Raw genomic sequence first — 20,642 nt, 5'->3', positions numbered from 1 at the left:
AAACATAAGGAAGCACTTTTTCATACAATGCTCAGTCAACCTTTGGAACCCATTGCCAGGGAATGTTGTGAAGTTCAGAAATATAACTGGGTTCAAACAAAAATTAGATAAATTCAAGAACGATAGGTCCATCAATGCCTATGAGCCACGCTGCTCACAGACAGAAACCCATGCTCTGAGTGTCCCCAAACCTTTAACTGCCAGAAGCTGGGACTGGAAGATGGGGGATGGATCACTCAATAATTGCCCTGTTCTCTGTTCATTCCCTCTGCAGCATCTGGCACCAGCCACTATTGGAAGACAGGATGCTGGGCTAGACTGACCATTGGTCTGACTCAGCATGGCCAGTCTTATGTTATAGAATGGGGGTGGGCAAACTTTTTGGCCCGAGGACCACACCTGGGTATGGAAACTGTATGGCGGGCCATGAATGCTCACGAAATTGGGAGTTGGTGTGTGGGAGGGGCTCCGGCCGGGGGTGTGGGCTCTGGGGTGGGGCTGGGGATAAGGAGTTGGGGGTACAGGAGGGTACTCTGGGCTGGGACTGAGGAGTTTGGAGGAGGATCAGGGCTGGGGCAGGGGGTTGGGGCACAGGAGGAGATCGGGGGGGCAGGCTCCAGGTAGCGCTTACCTCAAGCAGCTCCCAGAAACAGTGGCATGTACTCCCTCTGGCTCCTACGCAGCGGTGAGGCCAGGCGGCTCTGCACACTGTCCTGTCCGCAGGCGCCACCCCTGCAGCTCCCATTGGCTGCAGTTCCCAGACAATGGGAGCTGCAGGGGAGGTGCCTGGGGTGAGGGCAGTGTGCAGAGCCCCTTGTCTGCCCCTACACATAGGAGCCAGAGGGGGGACATGCTGCTGCTTCCAGGAGCTATGCAGAGTGGGGCAAGACCTCGACCCCGCTCCCCGGCTGAAGCGCCTGAGCAGGGCAAGCCCCGGACCCCACTTCCCAGCGGGAGCTTGAGGGCCAGATTAAAACATCTGGAGGGCCAGATGTGGTCCCCGGGCCATAATCTGCTCACCCCTGTTATAGAATCATAGGACTGGAAGGGACCTCGAGAGGTCATCTAGGCCAGTCCCCTGCACTCAGGGCAGGTCTAAGTATTATCTAAACCATTCCTGACAGGTGTTTGTCTAACCAGCTCTTAAAAATCTCCAATGATGGAGATTCCACAACCTCCCTAGGCAATTTATTCCAGTGCTTAACCACCCTGACAGTTAGGAAGTTTTTCCTAATGTCCAACCTAAACCTCCTTTGCTGCAATTAAAACCCACTGCTTCTTGTCCTACCATTAGAGGTTAACAACAACAATTCTTCTCTCTCCTCCTTGTAACAACCTTTTACGTACTTGAAAACTTACGTCCCCCTCAGTCTTCTTTTCCAGACAAAACAAACCCATTTTTTCTATTTTCTCTCAAAGGTCATGTTTCTAGACCTTTAATCATTTTTCTTGCTCTTCTCTGGACTTTCTCCAATTTGTCTACATCTTTCCTGAAATGTGGCGCCCAGAACTGGACACAATATTCCAGCTGAGACCTAATCAATGCGGAGTAGAGTGGAAGACTTACTTCTCATGTCCTCCGTACAACACTCCTGCTAATACATTCCAGAATGATGTTTGCTTTTTTTTGCAACAGTGTTACACTGTTGACTCATATTTAGCTTTTGGTCAACTATGACGCCCAGATCCCTTTCCGCAGTACTCCTTCCTAGGCAGTCATTATGTTCTTAAAGGCCTGCTGGAAGGTATATTTATTTAGCAGAATTGCTAAGTAAATATTTAGGGTTTTTTGATGTGTAACAAACTAATGTAAATATTTAAAAGCATTCTAGAACAGCCAAACAAAAAGATTTTATGAGTTCATACATCAACCCAGATTTGCCTACTTGGAAAAGAGCTATAATTTAAGCAGCACTACACTTGGCTGCTAACACACAAGTACTATCCAAAGACAGAATGAGGGTCAATGTCTAGATAGCTAACCTCAGTTCTAATATTTTTAAAATAAAGATGAGTGGATAAATACATAGCAATAAGTAAGTTTCAATGAGCTGGTTTGGATATATTCCCAGAAACAAAGGGGAAAGTAGTCTAGCACAAGAGCAGAGGACTGGGGGTTGAGACTCCAAGTCCTCTTTTCATCTCTAGCACTGACTTGCCAGATGGTCATCAGCAAGTCTCAACCTCTGTCCCTGAGTTTGAACAACTGTAAAATGTTATTACAGTGCCTCTCTCATTAGGTATACTTAGGCTTGGAAGGATTAGATTGTTATTGGTAAATGTCAATAAACGCTGATTTGAGCATACAAATAGAAACCGAGGAAAAACTACTACCATGGATAATAATTGAAATGTACAGACAGGCAAAGCAAGAAAAGTACTGCTTGAGAACTTATTAGAGTTTGATTGAAGGATATTTACTTTGTGTATTTTGATATGTGATATTTACAATTTGTGTATTAACTGCTATAAAGCTTTAAAACTTTTTGAATCTCATCTACTGTCATTAAGTTGTCTGACCCCCTTACATATTCCCCCCATAATTTCTCACAACTGTGAAAATTTAAATAGAAAAAATCCTTAAAAACAAACATCCTTATATGTCAAAGTTATGAAAAAATAAAAATCAAATTCTCGCAATCCTAGGTATAGTAAGGGTTTGTAAAGCACTCTGAACCCTGAGGTACTCTGAATTCAATTATTAGCTTTCATGCTAAACCAAAAATCAATTTAAATAGAGTATTACACATGCTGTTACAGTTTAGCTGCTCAATTTCAGACACAAGGTTGACTTTCAGAGGTGTGGGGCAAGCACAATTTCAGCAGCAGTTACAGGTATACAGCACCTCTGAAATTCACACCTCCTAGTATCTCAAATTGGGCAGCCACAGTAAAGAAACAAAAACAATGTGTGTTTGAAAATTTAGATCTATAAGTCTGTCTAAATACACCATTTTCCAAATCAATACTTTTTTAAAAGAATATAGGTTAAATTGCCTACACAATAATGCTTTGTACATCCACGATATAAGTACATCCATTTGAAATCAAATACTTTCCAAAACATTAATGGATCAAAGTATTAATCCCCATTATATAGATAGGGGAACTAAAGTACAAGGAGATTAAGTGACTTGCTCTGGATCACACAAGAAGCCTGTGCAGCGTCAGGCTAGAACCCAGATCTATCTCCTAATCTTGTATTTTAAACACTATGCCATGTCACTATGCACAGTTATAATATTTTTAAAAGTTGTCATTTAATTTAAACTAGTGCTTCTGCTCAAAATGGCAGATCAATAGCAATATTATGGAACAAAACCTCTATTTACTCCAGTCAACGTTTGTAAACTCATTTATGATCACATTATGTGTTTTGAAATGGTTTTGCTTTGGCCATTAAAGCTTAATCAACCTACTTAACTGATCATTTGTGACTCAATTCCAAAACCTCTGCAGTGAACTATAATTAATGCTAGGTTTTTGTCATGGATAGTTTTAGTAAAAGCCATGGACAGGTCACGGGCAATAAACAAAAATTCACAGAAGTCCGTGACCTGTCCATGGCTTTTACTAAAAATATCCCTGACAAAAGGGATAGGTGGATTCAGCACCCACCACTGCTGGGCTCCCGGGTCCCGCACCGCCACGGCTGGGCAGCTGTGGGCGGTCTCTCACCAGACCGGGGGCTGGGAGCTGTGGGGGCGGGGCTGGCTAGGAGCTCCAGCCCCAGTGCAGAAAATGTCTCAGAGGTCAGTGGAAGTCACAGATTCCGTGACCTCCGTGACATAATCATAGTCTTAACGATAATGATCCACCCCATCACATATCCATCCATTTAAAGCAATTACTACTTTTCATTCCTGCTCAAACCCAATGCATGTTTCTCTTCATAGTGTCTGCTTAGCCTTACAACACAACAGCATGCTACAAAAAGGAGAAACCCAATCACAAGAGATGAATGAACCATTTTCAATCTGTGAACCACAATAAGAAGTTATTGCTTCTTACTTCAAACATTCTCTGCTATAATATTCTATCTGCTGTGTAGAGATATTTCTCTAGAGGCCACTCCATCAGTATGTTTTCCTGGAGAGAGACCATTTTTCTTCATTTGGCCTACTGGAAGCTGTCTTAATATGAACCATAGTTCTAACCACTAACCATTAAGCAGGGTTGGGTTCAATTACATAATGTTCCTTTTGAGACCTAACAATATTGATTTCAGACTAACAATTAATGCAACTGCAGATTCATTCAGAGCACCAGAGTATAACTCCAACATATTTTTCAGGTCAAAGGCCCTGTCCACATTATTTGCTAGCAGAGTTTCAATGACAGTAGGGACAGCATCAAAGATTTCATTGGAGAAGCTCATTCTATGGCCTAACTTTTTATGTTGCCCAAATCCTGAAAAGGGAGTAATTTTAAAGCTATTTTGTTTAAGTCAGTCAAAAAAACCCCAAGCTACTCAAAATTAGGGCGTACGCTTTCACTGGACTCCTGCTCTGCTCATTGACTCAAATGGGCAAGATACCACAGTGAGAGGGCACTTTATAAATACCTAGATAGCTAGGATGCAACTTACATATAGATGAAAGTGTAAGAAGTGTGACAACAATTTGGGTGCAGCAATGGGGAACTTGACCAGAAGTGTTTGCAGGTAAACTTCTAATTCCTTCTCTCTTTTCTCCACCAGACTTTTGGAATTTTTCCCAATAATCTTCTTTGGAGGCAGCAGGATTTTATCTATCTTCTTTTCTGAAACAAGCTGTAGAAACAGATATATTATAAGTTATTACCTGAAGTAGTTCTTGATCTTGCAAGAATGATGTAATATTGTACAACTTAAGATATTAAGAGAATGTTTTCTTTTTCCTGTAACATTTCTCTGAAACTGCAGTTACTTGGCTACTTATCTCAATTTCTATAAATTTCAGACAGTTTTTTTGGAGGGAGATAAGAATAGAATATTAGAACATGAAAACAACAACAGTAAGTTTAACAATAAGTATATTTTGTGTTGGCACTCAGTGTCTGCAAATTTTTGAACCCAATCTTCCTCAGTCTCCCCAAAAACATCAAGTACAACCACCAGCACTGTTCCACAAGATCAGGGGTAGTCAACTGGCAGACCACGGGCCAAATCCAGACTGCCAGATGCTTTTGAATGGACTGCAAAATCTTTTTATTTACTTATTATTTCGGGGTGAAAAATGTTTCTCTGGAGTTTGGACCTTGAATTCCATATTTTGATATTGCTGTTTTAAATCAGTACAGGTTGGTAGGTATTAGAAATTACTATCCAATGGCTGCTCATTAGTAACCCATATGAAGCAAGTCTTTGGTCTGAAACCAACTTCTGGTGAATAGATCACATATGGCACTCTCAGCAAAGAGTGTAAGGATTAGAGTCTGCATGGTTGGTTCTAGGGTTTGGTGACAGGCAGATGCTAACTTCCAGGGGGTGCCATACTGCTTTTATTTGTTTTTGCTTTGGACTAATTAAGCAGGTTTGTTTGGATTTTTCCCCCTCTGCTGACTGGATAGCTGTGGTTGGGTTTAGGTTTTTGGTTGTAGGTTTTTTTTGGGGGGGGGCGGGGGGGGGGTTGATCTGGGAAGCAATGAAAACATTCTTCACCCTGGCAAGCCAAATGGCCGGGGCCCCTCCTAATAGTTGAACTACCTTCTTATTGGCCAATATGGTCCATCCAAGGGAGTATAGAAGAGGCAGACTGTATTGCTTGTGCAGTGAGGACTTCATTTTGCAATTCAGTTAATCTGCTCTTTCATTAACAATACACCCCAAAGGCCAAATATCCCTTACTTTGTATTTTTTTAAAAAGGATGTGAGTAAGATTGTGCCATGGACCAAGATTTGACAAATTATTTATTTTGCAAGAGCTCAAGACCAGTCTTCTGATCTTTACCTTTTCATGCAAGTCATGGAAGTCACTGTAACGATGTTTGACTGTCCACTGATGACTCCCAACGCTGACTTGAATAATGTATACCTAAAGAAAGCAAACAGCAGAGTTAGTTACTTGAGGAGCATTTAAACTCAGCTACCATTTATCTGTATGATTTAAAGGTGAACCACAAATATTTCAAAATCCCACCACTTTCTGCACTATGCTCTGAACATTTCCTCTAGCCATGATAAATGGTTCTTCAGAAGCACCTTGCACAACCCTAAAAGCTAACATCTCTCCTCCAGGTCTACCAACATCATGCCCAGTGTGACAACCTAGCATACACCATAGACTTCACAGCTACTATGCAGAGCTCTGAGAAGCCTAGGCAAGTCCACTTAATGATTTTTCAGTTTTTTAAATAACTGTATTCCCTTTGAGGGTATAGAAACTGAGAAGCCAGACAAGATCAACAGAATTACTCAAGGCCCAATGAGCTTGCTCCAGGCTATGACAGAGCTTCACGGCAGGTGTGACTGTGCATGATGGACCATTATAGTTAAGCTGGAACCAACTGACATCGGCGGGACCCAAAAAGTGTGTTGTTATGGATGTGCTGAATAGGTGAACCTTAAGATTTTCGTTTGCAGATGACCTTTTATTAAAGAAAACTTACAATCCACCTTCTGACGGATTGGAAGGAAGCCATCAGGATGAAACTTGGAAGGTATTGGAGGAAGATAAAAGGGGCGGCAGAGGTGAACCCTGAACCAACAGAACCAATCTCCACATGTACAACAATGGGAAAACACAAAACTTAAGGCACCATATCTGTTCGATGTGCATGAAGTGAATAATCAGCTGATCAGCAAGCCTTGAAATCACTTGATATAATCAGGAATGTGGAAGAGACTGCAGGTCACGTGGTACCATTTCACAGCTGCTGGAACTCAATGAAACAGGTCTATCACTAATCACATTTTAAAAAAATTAACTCGTGATCAGTTTTCAAATCTTCTTAATAAATGAAGAATGCCTTTGTTTTATGTAATCAACCCAGAAGACTAGCATACAAGATATTAAAATATGCTACAATTTACACTTTAAAAGTGGTCAAAGACACTTAATTGTTCATGAAACATCAGAATTTATAGTATGTTAGCATGCTGCAAGAAAAATGAGTTCTACAACAGAATGCAATCAAAAAGTCTACCTAGTGCACAGCAGCTGCTACAGAAAACATTGCCTGGGTGTTTGAAGTACAGTAATGAAAAGACAGAAGTTAGGTCATACAAAGAATTACAAACTCCTCTGAGTATTGTACCCAATTATATATTGTATATATTGTATTGTACTCAAAGGGCATGGTGAAACTTGCACTCCATGAGAAACTGTAAAGCCTACAGGTCTACACTGAAAACACTGCATAGGCGCAGCTGCACCACTGTAGTGCTTAAGTCAAGATGCTTCTACGCTGACGTGGTGTAGTTAATACACCTCTGCTCTTCCGCCAACATAGTGCCGTCTACACTGGGGGTTAGGTCAGTATAACTGTTCCTCAGAGGTGTGGATTTTTCATACTCCTGAGAGACAGTTATACCAATTCTCAGTATAAACTGATAACCTGTGGCGAGGAGGAAGGAATTTATTCCTCTCGCCTAACGTAATAAAGTACTGCACAATTAGCACAGCTGCATTATGGAAGACTCATACCTCCTGTTGAAGCAACAAATATTGGCCACTTTGTTAAAAGCAAATGGATAAGGATATGATCAGCAATGGATCTGACCAAATGAACATTTTTAGGGGTACTGATAGGAGTCACAAAACGCTATTTTAAAATTACTGCAATAGGATTCCTGCGTAGACTTCATTCACCGTGTATTAGCACACATATACACACCCCTAAAAGCATTAGCAACCAGAGTATTGGTGAATCACTTCACAGTAATCCACAGTGTCATATCTTACTCAGTAAATACGAAGAGCACCTTGGATTTCCTGCAGTGTTTCAAAAACTGATATAGAATTAACTACCAATTGTTAAAGCAAAAATCTGATTAAAAAAGGTTTGTCAGACTAATGTTTAAAAATATTCCTAACTGATTTTGTTTGATCCCACTAATACAACAGGGCTGACTATGCTTACTATATTAAGAGTTTTCATGGGCCGTGTGTCTATCGAGCCATCTGTTGGAATGATATAAACAAAGTGAAAAAGATGACAAAATTGCATCATCAGGTATGGTCTTGCAGACAAAAATTAACTTACTGCAACAGATCTTTGCATGCATTTTAGCCATACACAGGTTTTTTATTAAATCTCAGAACTGTTTACAACCCGACAGTTCACTGGTTTGCCCCTTTGAGCACAACTCCCACTTTGCAGGCAGTCTCATTTTACCAGATTGCTCTGTTTAGTGAGGGGCTCGGTACCCTTCAGCATACACTAATTGTCTTGGACAGGTTAGATCCTTTCTTGTAAAGTCTTCAGTGTGTTTATAGACCAGTCATTTTTTCATGCTAATACTCTTACAGTACTGAGCACATGCATCTCTTCATTCTTGACATGAAGCTGTTTATTCAGTCTAGTCACTTCAAGTTTTTAATTTGTTTGAAATGTTTATATCGGAGAAAGACCTATATTTAGCATGCATAATAAATAGCTGATAAGAATTTTGATTTTTTTTTAAGGTTGATGTTATAGTTAGGAGTTTTATATCCTAGATACAATTCCTCTCAAGCTCATAAAGAAAATGTTATATTAATTTAGTATTTCAAAAAAGAACAGTGTGATTTTTAACCCCATTTGCTAAAGTGAACATCAGTGCTACAGCCTGATTCCAGTTCACTTGCTCTAGGTGCAAGGAAGCAGCTAGTCTCACATTAGAGACTTGAATGATTTGTACTTCCATAGTAACTTCCACCTGAGGATCTCAAAGCATAGTAGATGTTAATGAATTATGCCTAACACAATGGTGAAAATGGCAAGTATTTTCATTTTACAGATGGAGAAACTGGGATTTGCCCAAAGTCCGGGGCAGAGGTGTGCAGATCACCAACAACTTCCAAATTCCAGACCCGTGACATAACCATAAAATCACATTTCCTCCCTAATAAAGCTACAAGTAAATAAAAACTCTGTATCAATACACGAAGCTGCAATAATTTCCTTTAAAAAAATCAAGATAAGTATTTAGATTAAAAAATGTTTGCAATTGCCAGGAAATGCAGGAGCACATAACTCAGGAGCAACGAACCAGCTGTGTGGGGGAAACAAATGCAGTGCTAGTGGTATGAGAGTCATGTCTTTAACCAGACAACCTTCAGTGAGCATCTAATAGCAATGACATAAGTAGGAAGGACAAAACTGTGGTATGCCTAAAGCTTACATTGCAAGCAGAACAATACAAAGGTAGTAAAAACAAGAGAAAGCCCTGACTCTTCACATTTTCGTTGATAAATGTTTTCAAAGACCAAGGGAGACTCAACAGCAAGTTTAGTTTCTGTCAGGTTAGCTTTACCCAGAGGTTCTCAAACTGGGGGTCGGAACCTCTCAGGGGGTCACGAGGTTATTATATGTGGGGGGGGTCGCAAGCTGTTGGCCTCCTCCCCCAAACCCTGCTTTGCCTCCAGCATTTGTAATGGTGTTAAATATATTAAAAAGTGTTTTTAATTTATAAAAGGGGTCGAGAGGCTTGCTATGTGAAAGGGGTCACCAGTACAAAAGTTTGAGAACCCCTGGTTTCATACATAATCCTTCTTTCCATTCCTCAGCACCTGTAACAATTTCAGTGAGGACTGCTAACATGTGTTTAAGCCACCTAGAACTGTTGTCTTACCCCGATGATATCTTACAGGACAAAGCTGTTATGAAGATACAGGCATTAAAATGGCTCTTGAAATTTTTCTAGTCTCTGTGACATTCTTGAATTCAGTAGTCTCATGGGGTGCAAGAAAATAAGAAGAAATCATGCTAAAGCATGCTGATTCTTTTAAAACCAACATCATAAAATAAAAGTTCATGCAGAAAATTCAAAGTGCAGGTGGACTTTTACCTTATTTCCTCTTTATTTAATTCAGTGTTTTTAATGAAGGTGCACCTTATTAAAACCCAGCACCAGGCCATTTTAAAAAAAAAATTTAAGGAGAGAACTTAAAAATCACAATATAAATATTGTTACCACTACCTTGGATTACCTAAAGTGAAAGTTACAAAAATTCAGTTTGCTGCTAATTATATTTTTTCACATTTTTCTCAGATTGGAAAAAAACAATTAAGTCATTTCACTTTTGTGCAGCCTCTTTCACTTTCAAATTCTCAGTGTTGCAATGTTTGAGTTCCAAACATTGAAGACAAATGTTTATTTTTTTAAAAATCTGTAGACTTTTAAAAAAATGTATAGAAACATTACTATTGCCCTTAGGTTTTATAAAAGCTTGATTTTATAAAATTTAAATTTTAGGTCAAATCTTTAGGAAACACTTGGGTGTTTGAGAACTAGAAGAGGAGAAAAAATTAACAGTCATGTAAGTACACTTTGATTTTCTGCTAACACTACAGTAGTAAAATAGGATACAAAGATGTGATCCAGGGATGAAGAACAAATATATTTAGTACAAATGCTTTCCATCTAGGCTCCGTTACTCTGTCAAGATAGGAGGTGGACTATAAAGTAGAGAGAGGTGTGGAATCAGGGTTATGAGACCCCCTGTTTCAATGTTTAGATAATGCTTCACATCTCTAGCAGCCCTGTCTAGTCTGTTATATAATGTCCATCTGCAAAGTCTGCTATATAATATGAATCTCTATTTTGCAGTGTTAATCCTGTCAGATTCTGCACGCTACACCCAAAACAATATCAGGGAGGAAGAACCTACAAAAATATTAAACAAGTCTCTTACCTTATCCACAGAACATAGCACCAACATACTATGATTTCCAGAATCTCCATTATCATTAAACAAAAATAAACGTAGAAGTTGCTCAACAACATCATTATCACTTCAGTTCATAAACAAAGCAAAAAGGTTCTAAATTATCACAATGCTCTGGTCAGGATCTCCTAATGCATTGTCTGGTCTTTGTCTTTTAAAGTAAGTTCCTTGGAACAGGAACTGTGTCTCCAGCTATACAGTACACTTTTAGCACGTCAGCAACAATATAAATATACAAAAAATGCTTGTTATAACTAGGGTAAGAGGACTAGTCAGAACATTGATAAGAAAATTCTTGATAGGTTTTCTAACAAACTAACATGCTGAATGCTCCTCTTAACCAAGTTAATTGAAATATTCAGCAGATACCTATGTTTTGATTTACTATCCCCAATAAAGGAGTATCCTGTACAGCAGTGGTTCTCAACCAGGGGTCCTGGACCTCCAGGGGACAACAAGCAGGTTTCAGGGGTGCCACCAAGAATGGCTGGCATTAGACTCACTAGGGCCCAGGGCAGAAAGCTGAAGTCCATCCATGCAGGATACAGCCTGGGCCCCAAACCCCACCACCCATGACTGATGCCAAAACCTGAGCAACTTGGCTTCACAGTGCCCCCTATGGTGTGGGGCCCCAGGCAATTACCCTTACTACCCCTTAACACCAGCCCTGGCTTTTATATGCAGAAAAACCATTGTTGTGGCCCAGTTGGACCATGGAATTTTTATAGCATGTTGGGAAGGCCTCAGAAAGAAAAAGGTTGAGAACCCCTACTGTACAGCAAAGTGTGGAAAACATAAGGAGAATAGTCACATTACACATGTTTAAAGGGACAACACTAACCTGAAATCTAGTCAACCTAAACAGTTACAGAATTTCAAGCACTACATCTGTCTGAGTCCTCTGGTTCAACAGACTTTCCTATTTAAAAACTGTGTGAAGGTTCACAAATACAGGTGCTGGGAACTAGGGATTCTGCCACACCCCTGGCTTCAAACAGTTTCCATCATATACAGGATTTATAGTTTGGTTCAATGACTCCCAGCAACCCCGCTATATAAATTGTTCCAGAAGCCCTGTTCACAGAGGTAACGTGGAAAAAGACAGGATTTTTTTTCAAAAAAAATGTTCAGCTACAGTAAGCATAGATGTTACTTGTAACAATAGCAGGTAAAAAAAATCAGAAAGGGTCATTTTTAAGTTTATAATGTCCCTTTAAATTTTCTAAAAATTTTCTGAGCACTTCATTCTGTGTGCAGAGTGAAGTTTGTGCAGCCATACTGATGGATTCAGTGAGAAGAGATTGTTCTAATCATAGTAAACTAAACTAGGAGGAGAACAAATTTTTACTTATATAAACAGAGTGATGGACACGTGCAATTACTTTTTTTTAATTCTAAACAGCTTCTTCCTGAAAAACAGATCAAGGAACTATTTTATATAGTGTAACTCCTATATACATAGTTAAAAAAAGAATTTGCATGCTACATATGGCATTTTAAATTCCTTCCTCAAGTTAAGTAAACTTAGAAATGTTTACTGAGAATTTTAACCCCAATCACCCTCCCTGAATCATCTGATTTTCCCCAGGAAAACTCTGAAAACTTTTCAACTGGAAGATAGGTTTAAAATGTTTTCATTATGTCAACCACTAAAATCTTTAATTTAGTCTAAGTTTAAAAGCTATCTTCCCTTACTGACATTCTCACAGCAAATACATGCTAAGAACATGATAGCCACTCATACAAATCCTGCTAAATAAACGGCATTGCTTTGCTCCACAGGGCTAATTTTTCAAATGAGCTCTTGGGCCAGATTTTCAAGGGCTCAGCACCAGCAACTGGGGCCAGATTTTGAAGAAAGGCTCATTCTCCAGTGTACTGAGCACTTGGAAAATCTGGCCCCAATAGTGGAGACTGGGCACTTTTGAAAATTCTGCTCTTCCTATCCCCAGGGCAGTAGAGGGAGGATTGAAATGAGGAGGATATCCAAACTGGCCACATCGCTATTCCAAGCCAGCACTCAGACAACTCCCTTCCATACTCGCCGAGGAGACCCTGAGCTTGGTACTAGTGCACTGGGGGGTAGGGTGACCATATGTCCTGATTTTGGGATCTTTTTCTTATATAGGCTCATATTACCCCCCACCACCCCATCCCGATTTTTCACATTTACTGTCTGGTCACCCTACTGGGGGTTGTCCTGTTCCCCTCCCACCAGCCCCATCTCACCCATGGGACCTGCTGGCAACCTACTCCCCTCTCTGCTTCCCACGATCCCATTCCACCCCATGTATGGGATAGCGCCCTCGACTGGTCCCACTCCCCGTCTCCAGCCCCATCCCCCAACAGGTCCCCAAGGACGGCCCCGGCCCTCCAGCGTTACCCCCCACACAGATGGCCCCGGCCCTCCAGCGTTACCCCCCACACTGGTCCCCGGGGATGGCCCCGGCCCTCCAGCGTTACCCCCCACACACAGACAGCCCCGGCCCTCCAGCGTTACCCCCCACACACAGACAGCCCCGGCCCTCCAGCGTTACCCCCACGCTGGTCCCCGGGGATGGCCCCGGCCCTCCAGCGTTACCCCCACGCTGGTCCCCGGGGATGGCCCCGGCCCTCCAGCGTTACCCCCACGCTGGTCCCTGGGGGCGGCCCCGGCCCCACTGGCCCCTCACCGTGTAGCTCTCCACCAGCTCGGAGCCGAGTATCCGGGCCTCCTTGGGCGGCTCCTCACCCTCCTCCCCGGCCCCCACCGCCTCCATCCCTTGTCCCGCGGGGGTCCGGCTGTCCGGGCTCCGGCTGCGCGGCGCTCACTCGGCCGCTCTCCTCCGCCTGGCCCCGGCGCCGCCTCCGCCCGCACCAGCCGCCGCCGCCGCCGCCATGTTTGTTTGCATCCCGCTCTGTCTCTCCCCCCTCCCCCCGCCGCCCCACAGGCAGGGGCCCGCCCCAACCACGGCAACTTTATTGGGAACCTGCACCGCGGACAGGCACACGGGAAGGGCGGGGCTTAGGACCAGGCGAGTCTGAGGCAGCGCCGGTGGCCGGGACGTAGCACTGGAGGGGCGGGGCCTGATGCGCAGGAGGCGGGACCTTCAGTTTAGGGGCGGTGATATGGCTCAAAGGGCGGGGCCTGCAGTTTAGGGGCGGGGCTTTGGATCAGGCCAGGAGGGTTATTCATGCAATACACTCTACCTAGTACATCATTTTTGCAGGAGCCGGTACGAGCTTCCTCCAGTGCATACCCTCCCTGGTACATAGGACTGGAAATAAAAAGAAATATGGTAGAGAATAGTGATATATTTACTGTTGTAATAGCCGATTGAAGTCTTACTCATCTAATGGTCACTGCCCTGCCTTTCAGGCTGATGACAGCATAAGAATGTAGTAATGGCAGCTTTCACAAACATCTCAAGAGAACAGCTCTGTGAGGAAACCTTGCCCCAGAGTTGCCCCTGCCTGACATGGACAGGCACTTTAATCAGAAGATTGCCATAATTAGAAGGTTCCAGGGTACCTGGAAATGGCAATTTAGGCTGAACAGAGAGAGTGGAACAGTTTCTGACCTCAGCGACAACAATGTTAATCCATGGGGCCAGATCTTCAGTTAGTGTAAATCGGCATAACTTCTTTGACTTCACTGAAGCCACTTTGTTAACTCCATTTACAGCAATAAGGATCTGGCCCATTGACTGCATTGTAGTCCAAATTACACCAGTGTCACTGAGAACAGAATATAGCCCCAGATGCAGACATTAGAGAAGAAAGCAGAGAATCTAAGGATGCCAAACAAAGAAAGCAAAGGGGAAAATTCTCCCCTCAGTTATATCCATGCAATTAAGGATTGAATTAGGCTCAACTTGATTGAAGTACTGTAAAGAAGTTAGAAAATAGAGAAAATAGGAGGGAGAAGGGAAGAGAGAGAGAGAGAGAGAGAGAGATGATAGAAGACTTAATTAAAAATAAGGATTAGAATTGGGTGTTAATTTAATGCAATTAAGATAAAGACCTTTGGAGAACTATGAAGCAAATTCTGATCTGAGATATGTCCCATGAAATGGGTGGGGTTGCATGGGGTGTAACTGAAACTAGAATTTGGCCCATATGTAAATAGAATCTTCCAAATCAGTGCAGGGGACAGTCTAATTTCCGCCATTGCTTACACTACACTTTATAAGTGAGGGTAGAATTTGTCCCAATATTATTTTATGATTAATAGTATCTAGCTCTTATATAGAACTTTTCAGAAGTAGAATTCAAAGTGCTTTATCAAGAAGGTATCATTATTCCCCTTTACATTATGTAACACTTTTCATCTGTAGATCTCAAAGCAGTTAGTTTACAATGGAGATAAGTATCATTAGTCCCATTTTATAGATGGGAAAACTGAATAATCGAATAAGTGCTGAGAGTCTCAGTGTCTTGAGAACAGAAAGGAGCACCTTGGGATTGGACAGTAAATAATCAGGACAAGTCTTCCACCGAGGGCAAATGCCAGCTTGATAAATGCATACTTTTTTAATTTTTCCCTGAGCGTGGGAATGCTGCCCTTCTTTCCCACAGCTTGTGACTTCAAAGAGGATCATGCCTGTGAGAAGACAAAGACCTATGCTGAATACATTCCAGGAAGAAGGTCTTCTGCCATCACTACAGTGTCACAAAGAGCTGCTGCTAAGCACTGTGTCATAATGAGATAAGTATTTTTAGAGAGCAATTTTAATTAAGATCCCTCTGAATGTTCCATCTTCTTAAGTAAATAACAATTTGCTGTACTGGCATGTTTGTCATCTTGTCTGATCCTGTTCTCCTGTTCCTAATTAATTCTCAACTGTGCGTGGGTGGCAGGATTAGCATATGCAGTCAGCGTCCCATCAGCCATTTCTCCTATCACTGTCTAAAGAAGCATTACACAAGAATATCATACTTGGAAAAGAGATGACTAAGGGGGGGACATGATAAATGTCTATAAAACATGACTGGTGTTGAGAAAGTGAATCAGGAAGTGCTGTTTACTCCTTTACATAATACAAGAACCAAGTGTCACCTGATGACATTAATAGGCAGCAGATTTAAAACAAACGTAAGGAAGTACTTCTTCAGACAATGCACAGTCCACCTGTGGAACTCATTGCCAGGGATGTTGTGAAGGTCAGAAGTATAACTGGGTCAAACAAGAATTAGATAAATTCACAGAGGATAGGACCATCAATGGTTATTAGCCAAGCTGGTCAGGAATGCAACCCCATGGTCTGCATGTCCCTAAACCTCTGATTGCCAGAAGCTGAGCCTGGACAACAGGGGATGGATCACATGATGATTGCCCTTGTTCTGTTCATTCCCTCTAAAGCATGTGGCACTGACCACTTTGGGAAGACAGGATACTAGGCTAGATTGTCCATTGATCTCATAGACTCATAGACTTTAAGGTCAGAAGGGACCATTATGATCATCTAGTCTGACCTCCTGCACAACGCAGGCCACAGAATCTCACCCACCCACTCCTATATCAAACCTATGTCTGAGCCATTGAAGTCCTCAAATCATGGTTTAAAGACTTCAAGGTGCAGAGAATCTTCCAGCAAGTGACAGATGCCCCACGCTTAGGGTGACCAGACGTCCCGATTTTATCGGGACTGTCCCGATATTTGCTTGTTTGTCCCGCGTCCCGACCAATGTTAGGTTGGGACATTGGACAAACAAGCAAAGGCTCCGGAGCCCAAAAGGGCTCGCGCCCTACCCCATCCCGACTCCGCCCCCTCCTTTCCCCATTGGATCCCTCCCTAAATCCCCACCCCCATCCCTGCCCCCTCACTGCCTCATTGGCTCCCTCCCCAAATCCCCGCCTCTTGCCAAGCACGCCGTGCCTAGGAGACGCAGGGGAGCGCGGGACCGGGGTGAGTGTGAGTCCGGCCTGGCCCCGAGCAGGCAGGACTCAGGCGCAGTACCTGGAGGGAGAGTAGGGGGGCAGCCCGTGGGGCCAGGCGGCGGCTGTTCTCCCCACCTGGGCAGCGGGACTCGGGAGCAGCCGCTGCAGCAGTTCCCACTCCCGCGGGGGGAGGAAGTGGCCAAGCACGTGGCGCTCGGCGGCTGCGGCTTTGGCACCCGGGCCTGAACCCCCCGAGCCCGGGCCTGCTGCGGGGACCCAGCAGCGCGCATGCTGCGCCCAGCCCCTGGCCAGTCACATCTGGGCTGGCTGCCTGGCTGGTGCAATCCCGCGGTGGAGGCATCGGCAGCCCAGCCCCATTCGTTCCCCTGCGGGACCCAAGCAGAATGGGGGGGCTGGGGCCTGCTGCCCCCACTCCGGGGCCGCCCGTGGGATTGCGCCAGCTGGGCAGCCAGCCCAGACGCGACTGGCCAGGGGCTGGGCACGCGCAGCATGTGCGCTGGGTCCCCGCAGCAGGCCCAGGCTCGGGGGGTTCGTGGGCACCAGAGCCGCAGCCGCCGAGCTTGGCCAGCGGCCGCTTCCTCCCCCCGCGGCAGTGGGAGCTGCAGCAGCAGCTGCTCCCGAGTCCTGTTGCCTAGGTGGGGAGAACAGCCGTCGCCTGGCCCCGCGGGCCAGCCCCTACTCTCCCTCCAGGTACCATGTCTGAGTCCTGCCTGCTCGGGTCCAGGCCGGACTCACACTCACCCCGGTCCCACGTTCCCCTGAGTCTCCCGGGCCTCCCTCCAGTGCTTGCGGAGGGAGGAGGAATCAGGGGTGGGGGATTTTTTTTTTTTTGCTCTGCCGCCATTTTTTTCCCCTCTGCCCCCGCCCCGTGTCTCAATATTTGACCTGGGTGATCTGGTCACCCTACCCACACTGCAGAGGAAGGCGAATAAACCTCAGGGCCTCTGCCAATCTGCCCTGGAGGAAAATTCCTTCCTGACCCCAAATATGCGATCAGCTAAACCCTGAGCATGTGGGCAAGACTCACCAGCCAGACACCCAGCAAAGAATTCTCTGTAGTAACTCAGATCCCACCCCATCTAACATCCCATCACAGGCCATTGGGCATATTTACCGCTAATAGTCAAAAACCAATTAATTGCCAGAATTAGGCTCTGCCATTATACCATCTGATCCTCTGTGGCCATTCTTATGTAGTTCAGTTACTTTACTAGGCAAACACAGGGTCAGAGTCTGTGTTGATTTAACCTGGGGTTACACAGGATGTAAATCAGTGCTGAATTTAGTCTATTGAGGATAGAATCACATGACACTACTACTTTAGTACCAAGAGTGAAATTTCCCTTTCCATTACACCATTTAATTTCCATTGAAATTAACAGGGTTGAACCGATGTAACAGAGGAAAATTTGACCCTGAGTGTTTAACCTGCTTGAATAAATTCAAGAGCTCACAAAGGTCTGATCTTCTTAAGAGCTAGACACCTTATCTGCAGTTGATTTGCAGGGAGAGGAGCATGCTCAATATCTTACAGCCCCTTGCCATATCAAACCCTCCCTTGTGACTAGTGGGGAAAAAATCTTTCTTACAAGCTCAGAGATTTACACCCTTCCCCTTTCTGATTTCCGTTTGTGTAACCAAAGACAGTCACTCTTAGAGCCACTGCCAAAGCGTGTGAAGTGGACTATAGCTGCATCAAAAAATGGGTTGAAATCAGTACACAACACTCTCACCCTCCTCTCTTTAGATGGTTTTGATTAACAGACAAATGAGGTTATAGAAATGACAGTTATTGTACCACAGAGAGCCTGCTGCCCACAAGGTACTGCCTCCCATGAGCTCCAGATTAAGTGAATTTCTGCTGTATTGATAATCAGGCAGATTGATGTTCTGTTTATCCCCAGAATGGCTACATTATGTATAAGCATCCTCTATGCTGCTCCCTGGGGGTCACATCTAAAGGTTAGAGGGGGGTTCAGAAGCAGATGGCATTCGGGGCCTTCACACAACTGCCAGAGCATGCATTTTGAAACAATCCCCAGTAACCAGCACTGCATTTTGATTGCCCACAAAAGGAGGGTGATGATCAAAATGGAGAGCAAACAGCCAAGGAAATCAGCAGGAGTTTTGCTTCCATGAGGACAGCAGGATCAGACTATATACTGAAAGTTTTTCATTGTTACTAACAATGCTTCAGAATATTAAAAATGAAAGAATTCACATTTCCCCATCGCTCCTATTTGTTCAGGTTTTGTGGTTAATTCTGTCCGGACAGGGAACTAGTCTGGTTAATTTTACTTCGTGTTTGTAGTCAGTTTCATCCTTTCCTCCACAATCCTCACAAAAAAATGAACTACAGCATTCTACCTAATTGTGCAAAGCACTGCAATTTACAACACCACAATGATTAGAGACATTACTGTGCTAGTGTTGTCTTTTTAAATAAGGGACAGCTTTTGAGACCGATTTTCCAAAACAGCAGGTTAGTTTTTAAAGGGACACTGTCAAATAATTTCATTTTTAAAATGTGTTTCAAGGAGTTTCAGCTACTACATCTGGCCTCTTCCCCCTGCAGCTTCTGTGGTTCACAGATTTTTTTGTTTCCATCATTGTAGCACCACAACACTTATTTACAATGAACAAACATTGGTGTAGGTGTAACCCCTCTCCAATAGATGGGACTCCTTGAAATGCAGCCACCTGCCAACAGCAGCACTTCAGTCCTAGCAACTCACAGAAATCAGGAGGCTGGGTTGAGGAGGAGAAAGAATCACCTTTTCTTGGCAGCAAGCAAGAGGCAGGGACAGTGAGGGGAGAAAGAGTTTCCCTCCAACTGTGGAGAGGAGGGAGGAGAAAAGAGAAGTTCTCTACCTGAAGCAGCCAAAAGGCAGTTTCCCCATCACAGCAATCAGGAGGCAGGGAGGGAAGAGAGCTTGATATGTATCAGACATCCATTTGCTAAGAGGAGCATGCTATTTTTTTCTCTGTATAATTCCACATAAACAAACAGTGACTGCAGTTTTCATTCAGTGGAGACAAATACTAGTAATGAGCGAACAGGGATTTTATTCACAGGGAACAGGCACTGTGCTGTTTACAGCAAGGGTGGGTGAGCAGAGAAAAACACCTACCCTTCTGCCTTCTCAAAACACCATGGACTGAGATGTGTTACAGCTTTCCAATCTCCGCTCACCTTAACTAAATCACTGTTTTGCTTCTCGGAGGGCCTGATCAAAAGCCAAAGCCTTCCAAAGGCTTTGGACCAGGCACTAAAAATACTATAGCATCCCAGAGGCTTTACATGGGAGAATGACTCATAGCAATCACCTCCCAGAGTGGCAGGAATTGAGCATGAACTGGGTGTCACGCTCAGAATAACACCCACTATGGGTTTGCTTCACAATGGACCTTCAAGGCTGTTGTGGGTGGAGTCATAAAGAGATTTACACATTAACTCCCTGAAATGAGTATGGCATTTTTTGGCACAGAATCCTATATTATCAGCCTGGGAAACAAAAGTGGATAAAATAACATATCAGATGTGAAAAGAACTTTTCTGACAAAGAATTGTTATTGTATAGTATGCTATACTATTCATAACACCCAAATTGAACTACTACTCTGTATTGATTATAAAGCCCCTAATTACATTAGTTCAATCAAACTGTTAGCTAGAGAGAAGTGCAGTCAAGAGGTTAGAACAGGGGGACTGGAAGTCACGATTCCTGGGTTTTGTTCCCAGTCTATTGAATGTTCCTGGACAAATTGAGCTCTTTGTGCTTCAGTTTCCCTTAACACAGTGTATTCTTGAAAAGTGGCCATGACTCACAGCCACGAAGCACTTTGCTGTGTGCTGACCTTTGTGTGTTCAAAGCACTGAACCTCTACTCAGAGCAAATTCCAAAGGCTAA

The 20,642-nt window shown here is 43.6% G+C and overlaps 1 protein-coding gene across 5 annotated transcripts in view; it reads right to left on the bottom strand.

The window, feature by feature from the left end:
• NISCH (nischarin) overlaps positions 1 to 20,642 on the bottom strand; it is a 93,984-nt gene that overhangs the window by 42,022 nt on the left and 31,320 nt on the right. For 4 of the 5 annotated variants that reach the window (XM_039546402.1, XM_039546405.1, XM_039546401.1 and 1 more), the window contains exons 3-4: positions 5,931 to 6,014; positions 4,589 to 4,771 (exon numbers count right to left, since the gene is read on the bottom strand). In XM_039546402.1, coding sequence (XP_039402336.1) covers positions 4,589 to 4,771; positions 5,931 to 6,014 — 267 coding nt within the window. Of the gene's footprint in view, positions 1 to 4,588; positions 4,772 to 5,930; positions 6,015 to 13,522; positions 13,687 to 20,642 lie in introns of those variants that run through there. The other variant, XM_039546403.1, reaches the window with a different exon arrangement.

This window comes from Mauremys reevesii, linkage group 7 (assembly GCF_016161935.1).
Source record: "Mauremys reevesii isolate NIE-2019 linkage group 7, ASM1616193v1, whole genome shotgun sequence".
In the NCBI taxonomy this organism is placed as follows: domain Eukaryota; kingdom Metazoa; phylum Chordata; order Testudines; family Geoemydidae; genus Mauremys; species Mauremys reevesii.
The sequence above is the reverse complement of the archived record's forward strand: the minus strand, read 5'-3'. Positions and strand labels throughout refer to the sequence as shown.